At 48.0% G+C, this 15,060-nt stretch overlaps 1 protein-coding gene across 21 annotated transcripts in view; it reads left to right on the top strand.

Moving 5' to 3' along the window:
• The window catches only part of LOC142580028 (uncharacterized), a 170,579-nt gene extending 155,742 nt beyond the window's left edge, over positions 1-14,837 (top strand). For 13 of the 21 annotated variants that reach the window (XR_012827543.1, XR_012827542.1, XR_012827532.1 and 10 more), the window contains one exon: positions 14,570-14,837. Coding sequence is in view for 8 of the 21 variants with exons in the window: in XM_075690758.1 (XP_075546873.1) it covers positions 14,570-14,641 (72 nt within the window). In the remaining 13 variants the exon portion in view is untranslated. Of the gene's footprint in view, positions 1-8,298; positions 8,349-13,963; positions 14,007-14,569 lie in introns of all 21 variants that reach the window. The other 8 variants (XR_012827534.1, XM_075690759.1, XM_075690754.1 and 5 more) reach the window with 3 other exon arrangements.
• The last annotated feature ends 223 nt before the right edge of the window (positions 14,838-15,060 follow it).

Below are 15,060 nucleotides of genomic sequence, written 5' to 3'. Positions count from 1 at the left end.
CTTTCGGGTCATGTTACTGTATGTTCAAGAGATAGTAAATTTCTTCAAGTACAAAAGTTCAAGTGCCCTGAAAAAATTCACATTCTTGAGACGATTTTTCGTAAATAACGCGGTAGATAGAGGTTTAAAGAAATGCCTTCTCGAAGTAAATGAGGGTAGCAGCAAAACACAACAGTGGATGCCTTGCTTCACTGCCAATCCAAAGCACTACAAAAATATATTTTATGCTTTCAGATCTACTAACGTAGAAAGGTGGATTAAATGCATGCGTCTTTGATATAACACAGCACTCATAATGCAGAACTAAACGATTGAAAGTGAACTAATAATCTAAAGAAAGCAAGGTGAAGCTTCACCAATTCACGAGCAGGTAGATTCCCACTCGGGGGGCTCATGAAACACTACACTTTGCCAAGAACCTGTGTCAAACGAAGCGGGTGAATGTCATCTGCAGTGCCTGGGGAAAACGCATAAAGGAGTACGACAATACCTACTATCCTCTTTTCGTTCATGCCACTTCAACCGATTAATCGCGATTGAGCCATTAATCGAAAAATTGGAGAGTTATATTTGCCCCGCACAAGGCACTACTAGTAGCAAAATCGCCTACGACGCTTGTCGAATGGGCGCTGCATTGCTACAGTTGACTTAATGGGGGAGGATGAGGCACGAGACCCTCCTTGAAAAGTGGAGGGTGTGTCCGGGCCCCTTCGCCCCCCCCCGTGATCTTAAGCACAGCCCACACCTGCTCGGAGCAGGCGCTCCGGTCTTCCATCATGGTCACTGTGGTAGCAAATTGCTCGTACGTGGAGCTGTGTGAATTTTTCGTCTGTGCGTTTTCGCCTTCAGCGATTTGTGTTGTCGTCCTTATTATTAAAGGTGGTCGTAGTTGAGTGAAACGGCGCCGAATATGTGATGGTGCCCCGCCACGAAAGAGTCATCTCTGATCATTGTATCAGCCGCTTATCCAAACACGCACTGACTGCTGATGACGATAGTGATCTAAGGAGGAAACGACGCTTAATTCTGCAACCCTTAATGAAGCACGACGTAGCATCGTCAGGCGAGAGGGAGGATGGGGGATGGTAGACTCCTCCATGTGCAAAAGCGGACAGGTGGCAGTCCTCAGCAATATGGCCAGCTTTGTAGCGGGCGTACTCAAAGTGATGATCCCAGTTGCAGTTAGAAAATTCAGAACACTTGGCAGCACACGGCGCTGGGGGAGCACTGGGACTAGCAGGTCAGTCTCTGTGACCGTTGGAAGGAACTAACTTCTGTAGGTTATGGTTAGCATGGAGCGTTCTCGCGCAAGGCATGGGTAGGCACAGGGAATGTGCTCGAAAGTCTCGGGGTCCCCGCACTTCTTGCAGGCAGGCTGCGTGACGTGGTCCTTGGGACAAAGCCGGGCCACCGCCTAAGTGCAGCTAGACCGTAAGCGCAAAAGCGTGGAACGGTCTCTCGTGCAGAGACCGTTCTCTGGCGGCGGCTACAGGTCCTTGCCACGATCCATTCGGGCGTCCCGATGGAGGGAGGGGAGCAGGCACCCTAGCCGATGTCTCATGCCGTGCAAGGACGCTGCATGAGACATCGTAGCGACCGGTTACCGGGCGACTGCACTGGTAACCGGGACTCCGCCGTGGTGGGCAGCTTTGGAGAAGAGGCCCGCGTCCTCGCTACCGGCTACCGACCGTTCGAAGTGCTCCAAAAACAAACTGTACTGTGCTTTCCCCTGGTAGGTATATTTTTTCCTAAAGTGTAAATGATCCATTATGTTATAATCGGGACGACGAAAGCGCTTATCCAGAAAATCTAAAGCCTTCTCGTGATGGTCACTTATACACCGCCTACACCGATTGCGACGTTAGCATTGTGCTGGATCAGGGCCTCCTTGATCCTGCAGTAAATGTGCAACCCTTTTATGACAAAGGCGTTCAGCAGCATGTAGACTTCTTGCGCCATCAATGGTGTGCGGCGGCGCAGTGCGCATGTTACGAGCACCGCCTGCCTGCTTTGTTCATTCTTTTGTGCTTTTTTCCCATGTCCGCGCAGCCTGACGGCTCGTTTATCGTTCCATAGCATTCCTTTCCTTGTTTTATGGCTTGCGATACGTAGTTGTTCACTGCGTGTCGCGCTTTCTTTGTGCGTAGTCTGTCTTAGCGATTCGTCACGTTTATGATAAACCTCCGAATGAGCTCCGGCTCTTGGAACACCTCACAGCTGATCTTTTGTTTCTACAACGTGCTTACCACCACCAGTCGATGGATCTTAACGGGTGAAATCTTTTGAGGCCAAGATCTGCCAGATCCGGTGAGACCTCGGCCCTTGGACATTTCGAGGCGAGCAGGCCGCATCGCTAGGCCTAACGTAGGCGTCGCGATTACGGCGCGACAGCATCGCGTGCCGCACATGCCCACTGCACTGCTACCGTGACGATGGCTGCCCGAGACCCCCTGCCTGCTGCAGCATTTGATAAAACCACACCAGCCGCCGCTATGGATCAAGAACCAACTCAAGACAACGAAGACGGGACTTGGTTTCTCGTGGCCCGAAAGCGCAAGAAACAGTTCCAAGCTACGTGGAGCTTGCCACCCAACACCGAACCCGCACAGCAGGACCACCTACATCTGACATTGCGCAATAAGAACTGGCAGCTGCCCCCGCTACCGATCGACGACTTGAAAGTGGTCTTCCGACCGAGAGATGGACGGAATCTCGGTGAGTGGCCGCAGCACTCTATAGCCAGAGCTTTAGGCACAGCGGCTCAATTAAACGAGAGCACGCTCCACCAGCTAACCATCCGCATACGCCGAGAGCAGAACGTCGCAGTGGTCAGCACACCAGACGAAGAACTAGCGGCAAGACTGCAGCTGATCAAGTCTATATGCCTGGAAAACAAGCACTACGAGGTTCAGGCCTATGTGGCTGCTCCAGATGCTTCCTGCAAAAGAGTCATCTGCGGCATAGAAAAGAACACAACCCCGACAATGCTGATGGCAAATATCCGATCACCGATGGCTCAGGTCCTGCATGCAAGAATGATGGGAAATTCAGCCACGGCCATCATCACGTTCTCTGGCATTCGGGTTCCCCGGTACATTACGGAGCAGAATACCGGTGCTAAATTCATAAACCCCGACAGCAGCTGTGCAGCGTGTGCCTCTCCACGGGTCATCGAGCAGTTGTTTGCCCAACCCCGGATAAACCCCAGTGTGCTGCGTGCGGAACTTCCAACCCCTCCGAACGACATGATTGCACGCTGAAATGTTTTCATTGTGGTGGTGAGCACCCCGCCACTGACTCTCGATGTCCTGTAAGGCAACGCAAACCCTTTAACAAGAGCCACGTGTTCCGAGAGCAGCAGAAAATGGCGGAGCAACAAAAAGCAGCACGACAAGAAGTCCAGCGAGGTACTCAACGGTACTCAAGGTATTTAACGGTGCGGCACCTGCGACTACTGATGCAACACATGGTCGTCCTCGCTGCCGATCACGGGGACACAGCCAGTCCAAAAGTCGCAGTAGGTCCAGGGTCCGCAGGCCGTCCAAGGACCAGAAGCAACCACGTGGTCGAAGCTGATCTGGGAGCCGCAGCCTGACGCAGCAGAAACAGCCACCGAAGGAACCTCAGGCCGCGTGGACGAAAATGCCCGACCATCACACCAGCAAGGCGACAGCCGTGAGTTGGTCAGCGCAGTTCACCCTTCACCTCCGTCCGCACAGCAAACAAACAAACAAAACAAACTGTCTCCCACAGCGACTCTTTCACTCACCCAGACACGCACACTCGCACCTGAGAAACTCCCTCACAATTCCTGCACCAAACAAGAAGTGTGCCAAATGATACAGGAAATAACGACTGTTTTAAGAGCGGAGATGCAAAAAATGAAGGAAGAGATCATGGATGATGTCAAGCACATGCTACAACAGGTCAAACAACAAGCCATGACTGCCATGAAACAATTCATCAGTGCAACTTTTAGCTCAACTTTCAGCCATCAAAACGACTCACTTCCACATGACACTAACGCCACTAGAGAACCAAGAAGGTCACACCCTTATACCCGTCCGGCTCGTACAATAACACCTGCCCTCACCAGTGAGGCGGTATCAACCAATCATGCCCAGCAAACCTAAGAGGTGCACTACCACCACCTTCCGGGTGTGGCAATGGAATTGTAGAGGGTACCGAAGGAAGAAGGGTTCCCTGACACAGTTCCTAGACACGCGTCCTCACCCACCAGACGTTATAGCACTTCAAGAAGTACATTGCACTCCCACACTCAGTCGATACAATGCATACACCGACGAGCATGACACCACCAAACAACCACTAGCTGCCACCCTTGTGTCCAAACGAATCAGTGATAGAGCACACACTCGACAGCTCCCACATTCCGCATGTGCTCTTAGAAATTGTACCTAGGAATCGCTATGAAACCAGCTTGTTTTTAGTTAATATCTACAGTGCACCCAAATCGCGACGAGACCACTTCGGACAACTTTTTTCGGCCGCCAGTTAACAAGCCAAAAAAATTGATTATCCTTGGAGATTTCAATGCATCCCGCACAGCCTGGGGGTACCAAACAGAAACTCCAAAAGGCCGCCGTCTAGCCCACGCCATGAACCTTCATCATTTCACTCTGCTGACAGAACCTGACAAACCAACCAGAACGGGTAACAGTGTAAGCAGGGATCCCTGCCCTGACCTAACAATGGTGAAGGGGTTGACTCAATGCTCCTGGAACAACCTAATGGAGAATCTCGGCAGTGACCACAGCATTCTAGCCACAAACGTCCAACTCGTGGCCGTACGCAGCCCAGAACGTTCAATTAAAATAATGAACTGGGACACTTTCCGGCGCAACAGAACCAAATCTGAACAACACGACCCGCCATCTCTACGCGAGTGGACACAACAGCTAATAGCAGATTTTAAAGCAGCCACTAAGCAAATTACTGCAACAACGGAGACACCGGATGTGGACAGACATCTGCTCCATCTCTGGGGTGCTCGAAGAGGCCTGACCAAACGATGGAAGAGGCAGAGGCACAACCGTAGGCTGAAACAAAGAATCGCCCGGATCACAGCAGAAGCTGAAGAATACGCCACCAGCCTCACTAATAGCAATTGGCACAACCTCTGCGACCGCCTTAATGGCACACTAAGTAGTTCCAAAACGTGGTGCCTCCTCAGAGCACTACTCGACCCAACGCACACAAAACGCACACAACGAACACAGTCCGCGCTATCATGCACAAAGAACAAATGAATGATGACGCGCTCCTCCAAACACTGCAACAAAGATACATTGCTACAGGCCACCGACCGGAGTACAAAGACTATCCACACGAGGAAGAAACCCAATTGGACGGCGATATTACAGAGACAGAAGTGAGGGCAGCCCTACACGGCATAAGACGAAACACGGCGCCCGGAGCAGACGGCATTCACTATGGACTGCTACGCAACCTCGACGACCAGGCCATACGGCAACTCACTGCATACTACAACGACGATTGGCAAAACGGAACGCTTCCACAGGATATGGCGACACGCCGATATCACCTTAATTCGGAAACCCGGGAAACCGTGTCCCTCCAAAATCTCAGACCCACTTCCTTGACTTCGTGTATTGGCAAACTCTTCGAGCACGTAGTTCTAAAATCGCCTCCAGCCTCACCTCGAAGCGAACCAATTCTTTCCCAATACCTTATTCGGCTATCGACTAGGTCTGTCTGCGCAGGACATACACCTACAACTTAAGGAGGATGTTGTGGATGGTCCAAGTAAAGCTCGAACAAGAGCCGTTCTGGCGTTGGACCTCGAAGGAGCCTTCGATAATGTCCCACGTGACATCATTCTAAACAACCTTGCATTTTCCCGATGCGGAAAGCGCATCTATGATTATGTCCGAGCCTTTTCATCCGACCGAACAGCCACCATCGGCCTAGGTGATATTCGGTCGGATATCATAAAACTTTCCGGCGGAGGGACTCCCCAGGGTTCGGTTTTCTCACCCACCCTGTTCAACGTGGCGATGGCAAAGCTACCACCGCTCCTCGACAAACTTCCGAACGTGCAGCACGCCCTCTACGCCGATGATATTACAATCTGGGTGACCACAGGGTCAGACGGCGCCATTCAAGACGCACTACAGGAAGCCGTAAATATAGTTCTACAGTATGCAACAGCCAGAGGACTCACATGCGCAGCTGAGAGGTCGGAGCTCCTGCTTGTATTCAAAAAACGGAACAAGGCCGATATTCCACCAGCCATCACATTGCATCTCAATGGCAACGTTATTGTAGGGGTAGACAGACTACGTGTACTAGGACTTCACATACAACACAACGGGAAGGCGACACATACCCTACACGTGCTCTGCCAACAATTTAGCCAAATACCGCACATGATAAAGCGCATTACAAACCGCCGACAAGGACTGAAAGGAAAAGACAGTACTCCGAATCGTGCAACCCCTCGTAATTAGCCGATTAACCTACCACCTCCCCTATCATAATCTGACTCAGACTAAGATGCACCAGATGGACACCCTCCTCCGTACGGCACTAAAGGCAGCGCTGGGACTATCCCAACATGCGTCTACGCAGCTCCTACTACGACTAGGGGTGCACAACACCATCCGTGAACTAGTTGAAGGTAATTTTAACAGCCAATTGCAATGTCTGCAACGAACAATGCAAGGGTGCCACATTCTATCGCGGCTAGGATACCAAATACGAAGAAAAGTACAACAGGAAAGCTGCACACTTCTTCCGCTTAGCATTCGCAACAAAATTCATGTGGCCCCAATTCCCCGGAATATGCACCCTGACCGTCATAAAGGTACAAGCCCTGGCTCGCCTATTTGGCGATGACAAATTAAACACTCCAGTCCTATCCGCTACCCACAGAAACGTGCCCTATGTCTAGTCGTACTAGATAGTGCAGACATTCTGAGAGCTTCGGCCACGCTCAACACTGTGGACAGTTACACGGCGGACGAGGCTGCTATTGCCCTAGCCATCGTACACATTTCAACCATGCTGGCGCGGATGGACCTATCACAGTGGTCACTGATTCTCAGACCGCCTGCAGGACTTTGGCACAAGAAAGGGTGACACCCTACACACACCGCATCCTTACATCATTACACCCCACAGCGTTACAGAGGGTGCGTATCGTCTGGACACCTGGACACGCCTCTCTCCATGGTAATGAACGCGCTGATGCAGTAGCCCGAGAGCTCGCTAACCGGGCGCCATTGGAAGAGCTGTCCAACCCAGACGACGCACCGACAGAACCACTGAACTACACTGAAACTCTACAATATTACAGAGATACCAGGAAGCACTTCCCTCCACCACATAGTACCCTTAATCGAGAAGATGCCGTCGCGGGGCGACAGCTTCAAACTAATTCATTTCCCTGCCTCTTTTATCTTCACCTCTTCCACCCCACACAATATCCCTCATACTGTCCCTATTGTGCAGCAAAGCCCACAGTATATCATTGCACCTGGGAGTGCCCACACCCTCCGGGCTACTCCCCTATTCCTTCACCTTCCCCTTCCTTCTGGGAGTCTGCGCTGACCAGCTCAGACCCGCAAGAGCAGCGATGGCTGATCCGGCGAGCACGCGGAGTGGCGTGAGCAAATGGGACCCTGAACTAAGGCCTCCACCCTGCGAGGAAGTCGCCCAAACTCATGATAAATAAATGTTTTCTCTCTCTCTCTCTCTCTCTCTCTCTCTCTCTCTCTCTCTCTCAGAAAGTACCGCGATATATATTGCCACGAGCTTATGCGACGCGCTTGGGCCACTTGTTCCCAGAAGACAAGGACGTGCTGGGTCACGAGCTCGCGCCTTGGTCTTTTGTCGGTGCTGCGCTGCCCGTTCAACGACTCGGACTTTAACGGCCTCTTTTAGAAGTGGCCTGTCTATTAACCACGACAATTTTTTTCATTATGTTATGCTCCATATGGTTATGTGGACAGCGCACTGTAAGGACATATTGCCACGACGAGCCTGCGTCTGGCAACTTGGGTTTCACTCGAACCCTTGCTATGGTACGAAAATCCTACTACTGGCCGAAACTGGCCAGTTGTACTTAAAGATAGGTCCAAGCCGGCCGTGAATGCCAGCGCCGTAAGTCGCCCAATGTGAAACCTTATAGATTTATAGCCTCTAGTTGTACGATAAGGACACTGGTAAAATGTCGTATTCGTTTAAATAGGTCTTTAGTTGGATAACATCATTTTTTTTCTGGAGGAAATGTAACTGTAATATTTGTTATTCCAGGCGTTCTCCAGATAATGCAGATGCTGCAGATGTCAAGCAATGAATGCAGGGTAAAGCAGGATTTTAACTTCTGTTGGGGGGATACGTCCTAGATGTGCTACCGCGCCCACAGCACAGCAAACTTTTCATTGAATGTAATCGATGTGCTCATTTCATGACAAATCATCAGAAAAAAGCAAACCAAGTATTTTCACACTGTCAACGAGTTGTATTACATTATTGTCTAGGCGAAAGGCTAAGTTTCTTAAACTTTTTCCTTTGGCAGGTACAACACAGTTTTTTTTTGCTGGAATTTATTTTTAAGCAGTTCTTATCTGCCTGTGCATTTGTGTCCTCTAGCGCTGTATTTCCTGTTAGTTCAATTTCTCTTCTGACTTGTCAGAAATGAAACAGTTGTATCATCGCACAAGACACAATCTTCACGTAAATTACGCTGTGTACAATAGCATTGGCATAAATCACGAACAAAAGCGGGATTAGATTAGCAGCCTGTGATACGCCGGCACACATTAGTTGAGGTCTAGCAGTCTCGTTACCGATATCTACATACTGTGTTCGGCGAGCTACATATGATTCTAGCAGCGCGTAGAAATAATTTCCTTGTCGCTAAAGCTTTCTATTATAGTTTGTGTAACAAGTGCTGTCTCGGTTGAGTTCTTCTTCCTAAGTCCATGTTGAAAATGATGAACAATGTGCTGATCAATATACACGAGCAGCCTAAAATGAAGTGTTTCTCAATATCTTTTGAAAAGATGGGTAATACAGAAATGGGCCGTAATTGGTAAATGTGTTTCGGTCACCTTGATTAAATATTGGGACGACACGAGCAATTGGCATTTCTCTAAGCAACGCACCAGAGGGTAAAGTTAAATTGTAGATATTCTAACCACTGGGCGTATGCTAAGTCAGGGACGTACCAAGAAAGGGGACCAGCCCCCCTCCCCACCCTCACAAAATTAAGCGGTATACAAGGCCACCACTACCCACACACATTCCTAGAGCGCCGCCAAATCAATCATGAGACTTGAGAGCTATTCGGCGGTCAACATTTTGCTGCCTTTTTCACTCCTTTTGGATGGCGGCAGTTACCGGCATCTGCTGGGGTGTGAAGGTCAGTTTCCCCATCGATTTGCTGCCCGCGAGATTAACTCGAGCTGCGTTCAGTTGTCACCATCTATTGCAATGGTCACGTGCATCGTTGTTGCTTCGTTAGTTCAGCCTTTTTTGTTCAGACTAATCCAGGGAGCAGGATAAGGATTGAGTTCGTAGGCAGCTGGTCTGTATGCTCGTGGAACGAGTTGCGGCCGGAGAAAATGACAATTGTGTTTAACTTTTCCTTTTTCTTCATTATTTACTTGAGTGACGGCTCGCCGCAGCACTGGCAGATCCTCGGTACCGTATACCCTCAATATAGGTTTATAAGGTGGAAAATAAAATCATGCGAAAAAACGTCCATCATAAAACCGTGTAGTAAACGTTAAACCTATAAGCAATATGAATGTCACTCGTTTACTCGTCTGGTTTTTCCGTACTTGTACAGCATTTTTCGTGCAATGTTGGCAAGTGGAAACAAGAGTCGCAAGGAGTTGACAAATTAAGCGATCTACTAAGCGAGAGAGCCGAGGCAACGGCTAAACAGGAAGCAAAAGCGAAAATTAACAAAGTTAACCGTTGTTTGTGATAGTGTATATGGATCAGCATCTTTTCATTTAAAAAGGAAGTAGAGAAACCGCCACTGGAATCAGAGAATGATTCCGTTTGTTTCAAACGACGCTTCTACAGTTATCAGTGGAGCAGCCTGACGCAGCCACTTCTTTGCTGTAGTTATGTGGGTGTTTTTCTAGGCTTCCGCGGTGGGCGCAGTACGTCTAGAACAGCAGCGTCCTGCGCTCTACGCGGTTGTACGGGACTGGCGACCACGCATAGTTACGCAACTTCCCAAATAAGAATACGAGTCGGTTTTGACACTTGGTAGAGCAGTGGGCGAGGGATCCAAAAGAACTGTGATTCTTATAGCAAGATCTTGATGAGGGCTATTTGGTTCATATTTAGAACTGAGGTTGAACAGTCTAAATAAAAGGACACGAGGAAACAAATACCACAGACAAGCGCTCACTGCCAACTGGACGTTTATATCAAATTTTCTAGCACGGGGGGGGGGGGGGGGCATGCATTCATCATGCATCACGTGGCACAGCATTATTCTGTGCCGCGTGATAGTTTGATGTGCACTGTACGCGATAGGATACCGGATTTGGGAGAAGTGAATTTTCGGAATTATGTCGGTGTTAACAGAGACAATTTTTCAGCGCTTTTAAATTTTTATCTTTATTCAACTGGTATAATTATGATGCCCGGTTCTACATCCAATGTACCGGCATCTTTATAGAATCACCCATAGCCCCCATTTTGTCTGCCATTTTTTTTATCCTCGGTTGACAATGTAATTTCTGCTAAGTTGGCGGACACGCCTGTAACGCGAGTGTTTAGGTACGTTAACGACTACTTAATTGTTATGAAGAAAGATACGTCTATGCATTTTCATGACGCAGTCAAAGAAATTTTTGACATGTTCTTTAACTCATCGGGAGGACTTAGGATCACGTACGAATTGCCAATTAACAACCGCATTCAGTTTCTCGACATTAATATATGTTTTTCTTTGAACGAGCATGTATTCTGGGGCTACAATCCCAGATCTAAGAAAACCTTGTTGCGCTACGACAGCGCACACACTAAATTGATTAGGAGTGGCATAGCAACCACGTGCATTAAGGCAGCACTAAGTAACTCGTGTGACCATGAGTGCGAGCGAAGTTGTTCAAATCAGATAGAACGATTGACAGAACGCAGGCTTTCCCCGTTCTGTCATTACTTCAGTATGCGAAGCCATTTAGCAGAAAGAAAAATAATGAGTTCGGAACCAGCACAGAAAGAAAACAATAAAGAGAAGAGGCAAGCGCATGTGGTGCCCTACTTACAGAAGTTGTCACACAATTTAAAGGGCCCCTGAAACGGTTCGGACAAATTTTGTAGACGCGTAGGATACAGCTTAAGTGGAACATTCGCACCACAATTTAAGTGAAGCGTTACGTATTAATGGAGCTACAAGCGATTAGAAGCTACCCTCCTCCCTAGCCATGCTTTTCCTCCTCAACTCGCTCGCCGAGCGAGTGGGGCTAAGCTCCGCCTTCACTGGTTCAGCGTCACGATGCGACGTCACATCGTCCACTTCCGGTTGTTTTGGAGCCCGCCCCCGCCCGCGCGAGACCGCTCCGCTAGCCGCTTGGCCGTCGACCCCAAGCGAGAGCTATCGAAGCAGCGTGCGTTGCGAGCATTCTGTCGTAGCGCCGAACGTGTCTTGTATTCCGGTAACCACAGGCAAGCTGGTCATTTCGGCAAATGACTGCAGGCATAAACTCAAGCTGATGAAGGAAGTTTAGCGTAGACGTACGTGAGCGGCCTGATCGGTCTGCGCGGTCGATACACTTGTTGGTGCAGCGCTTAACCAGCCAAACAAAGCGCTAATATTGCTCTAACCAAGTGTAAAACATTTTAAACATTTATAAAAACAACGTGTTACACTCCTGCGAAAAATACACACCAGCAGCAAAGAAGAATACACTTCGTTGCTGCTACTGTGTATGGTTGAGCTCTGTGCCACCAGGTGGCTGCACCGTGCAGACCATTCGCATTTGCCCTTCCGCTCATCTCATGGCTCATCCCGTTACGGCAAAGTCAAGCGGCCAGACTCTGTCCCCTTGCGCTTGCGTTTTCCCTAATACCGGACTCGGGAAACGCTATTGCGTTAGTAATCTTCCGGTGTAAAGTGACGGCCACAAACGCGCAAATCCTGGCGCCGATCGGATAGCGGCAGTCCGATGCGCAGCAGCCAGTTCGCTCGTACGCTGCCTTGCAGAGGGACACGATGTCGCAGCTTGACATATTGCCAGTCGCTACGTTTGCAGTCCACAAGGCAACAAAGTCGAATCATAGTGCTCGCGAAAAGACTGAGACCGACTCTGACCGCGGCGCTCTCTTTAAAATGGAGTACGTTGTAACACAAGCAGACGACACATGCTGTGTGCCGGAAGTGCTTAAGTGTACTGAAAAATTATTCTTGTGCATTCTCTTTATGTTACTTCCTTTTGATAAAAACAAATTAACTAACATTCAAACTATTACGAAGATCATTTGTTTACCATAAAGTTGGAAAAATTATCGATCACGCGCCCTTGTCAGCCAATCGGATAGCTCGCCCCACTGACGTCGTGTGGGTGATTTCGATCATATGGGTAGGGGCGGCTTAAAATTCCGCCGAGCAGTGCGCTGCGATCGGCAGCGATGTGCATATTTAAAACCTTATAATAAATTACACGCTTTACGCGGAGCACTTATATGTGTCAATTAATGATCAGAAGGACCTACTCTAACGACTCAATACGTTTGTAGAAAATCGTCAAAAGCGTTTCAGGGTCCCTTTAAGGAAAGTTTCTAATAGACATAATGTTAATTTGCTTTTCACTGCCTCGTGCAAGATTTCCTGGATATGCGATCCTATGAAAACGCGCGAAAGGCCCCTTTGCACCACAAATCATAAATCTCGTTTCACTGACTGCAGGCGCAACGTTATCTATCAGATACCGCTAAGCTGTGGAAACAATTATATAGGGCGACCGGGACAGTGTTTCAATGACAGAGCTCGTCAGCAGATCAGTAACCTGAAGAATGGCTATGGGAGTCATTTACCGGGACATTGTAACAAGTGTCCCTGCACTCCCATATCTGGAAAAAACGAAATTTATAAGGAAAGGAAAAGGTAAGAGGGAGAGGGAAATAACAGAGGCTTACTACATTAGAAAGGAGGAGAAAAATGTGTACGGCGCACCGTCTCTTGCCTTGTCGGAAAAAGAAATAGCTTTTTTGCACGAAAGATTATGATGCAGCTGATATTGTAGACGTGTTGTCGACTGATGTACAGTCAACAGCAAAAGTTTGCGGGATGCAGTTTCCCCTTCAAAAGTGAATTCCTACACTGTTAAGGCATGACACTTCGTATTTAATGAATCACTGTGTAGGTGGCGAAGGCTACTACATGCTGGAACATCTAATTCGAGGCTGTGTGACCACGCTTCGAGAGAATTCAGCTTCTTGGCAGATCCTGTGTCCCGTAAACTTTTGCGGTTGACTGTACGCATGCCTATCCTGGAAAAGATAGAAAATGGCTGGATAATTTCAAACAAACTTCCAGTTGGCAGTCAGCACTTGATTGTGGTGTTTGTTTCCTCGTGTCCTTGTTTTATTGTGGGGTTCAACCTCACTTCTTCTGTGAGTGTTCCGCAAATATACATTTCTCTGTAATTTTTCTAGAGGTAATTAAAAAAAACGCTACTAGAAATATTTATTTTACACTTTCGCTTGTTTAATTGTTCTTGGTATTGTTCTTCCTGCGGTTTTTTCTTGGGCGAGTCTGTCTTATGTGGTTCTTTGTTGGTCAATTAAAAGACAGGTGTGTCTCACAGGTGTACCTGTGAGATACATCATATTTAATTTCTCTTTTGCGGATTTGCGCATCTTTATGGTGAAGGATGGGCATTATTCACATTTGTACCAGTATATGTACCAACCCCCCTCTTCTGCATATAAAATTTGCCTTGGGTTGCAGCCCCCCTCACGGAAAGAAAGCCCTGGATAAGTGCCTGTGTTAAGTACGTACTTAATTGGTTTACCCTGCCTACCATTTACATCCTTTGATTTACTGTTCTTAAGGGTAACAATGAAAGAGAAAACCTCGGTGCAAAGCGCCCAGGCTTGTCTCGCCATAATCAAGGAGATATTTCAGCGTTGTGGCTCAGCGAGACAGCAGGCCAGCGTAAACGCCACTGCGCATGTGGTACCGCACATGCGCACTGGTGTCTACGCGGGCCCGCTGGGCCCGCTGTCTCAGAGCTATAACTCTATATTAAAGGGAATGCGATGCCGAGCCACAAACGGCACAACGTGATGTATGTGCGTTGTGGTAAACCAGGCGGTAGACGTAACTATAGATTCTGCTACAACGAACGGAAGCAAAGCATGACGGAAAGGTCGAGAAGTGCCTAGGATATTGCCTCCACACTGCGGTATCGACTTAAGTTCTCTGCAGTGGCCTAAGCAGTCAATTTTCTTTACTAATTTGTGCTACTAGCGTGCCCGTGTTTCCCTAAACAGATAAGTTTAACACTTTTACGGGCGTTAACTGATTTGGTTCTCTTGCCTCTCGTTTTTGCAGATTCGAGGCACTTCGAAGTGCACGTGCCAAAAGCCAATGCTTTCGATCAATCTGGACTCCGATGTGTTTTAAATTATAAAAGTATTGTTGCTAAAGTTCGAACTTCGGATGTCCGTTGTTAGGATATATGCCTTGGAAATGAGATGATTATAGCATTGCCTTTCTTCGTATGCCTATTCTTGGAAGAGAAGCTTCACTAGCCACAAACTCAAAATTTTCGTCTTTTGTATATCTTACTCAAGAAATAAAGCTTTATCCGTAACGAAAATGTTTGTTGAATTTGCATTGTTTATCTGTTGCACTATCATTGGTTCAACGGAAACTCCCAAAATTTCAACGCTCGTTGAGCCAGCACAATGGTAATTCACCAACATTTTTATTGATAACCACAGAATATTTTGTATTGATGAAATAATGTTGATTTTCCTTTGTGAAATGACGGCAACTGGACGGAGTTAAAGAGGCGACATCCAATTTACACAAAAAAAGAG

Source organism: Dermacentor variabilis, chromosome 4, assembly GCF_050947875.1.
Source record: "Dermacentor variabilis isolate Ectoservices chromosome 4, ASM5094787v1, whole genome shotgun sequence".
Lineage (NCBI taxonomy): Eukaryota > Metazoa > Arthropoda > Arachnida > Ixodida > Ixodidae > Dermacentor > Dermacentor variabilis.
This window is presented reverse-complemented; position numbering and strand designations above follow the sequence as displayed.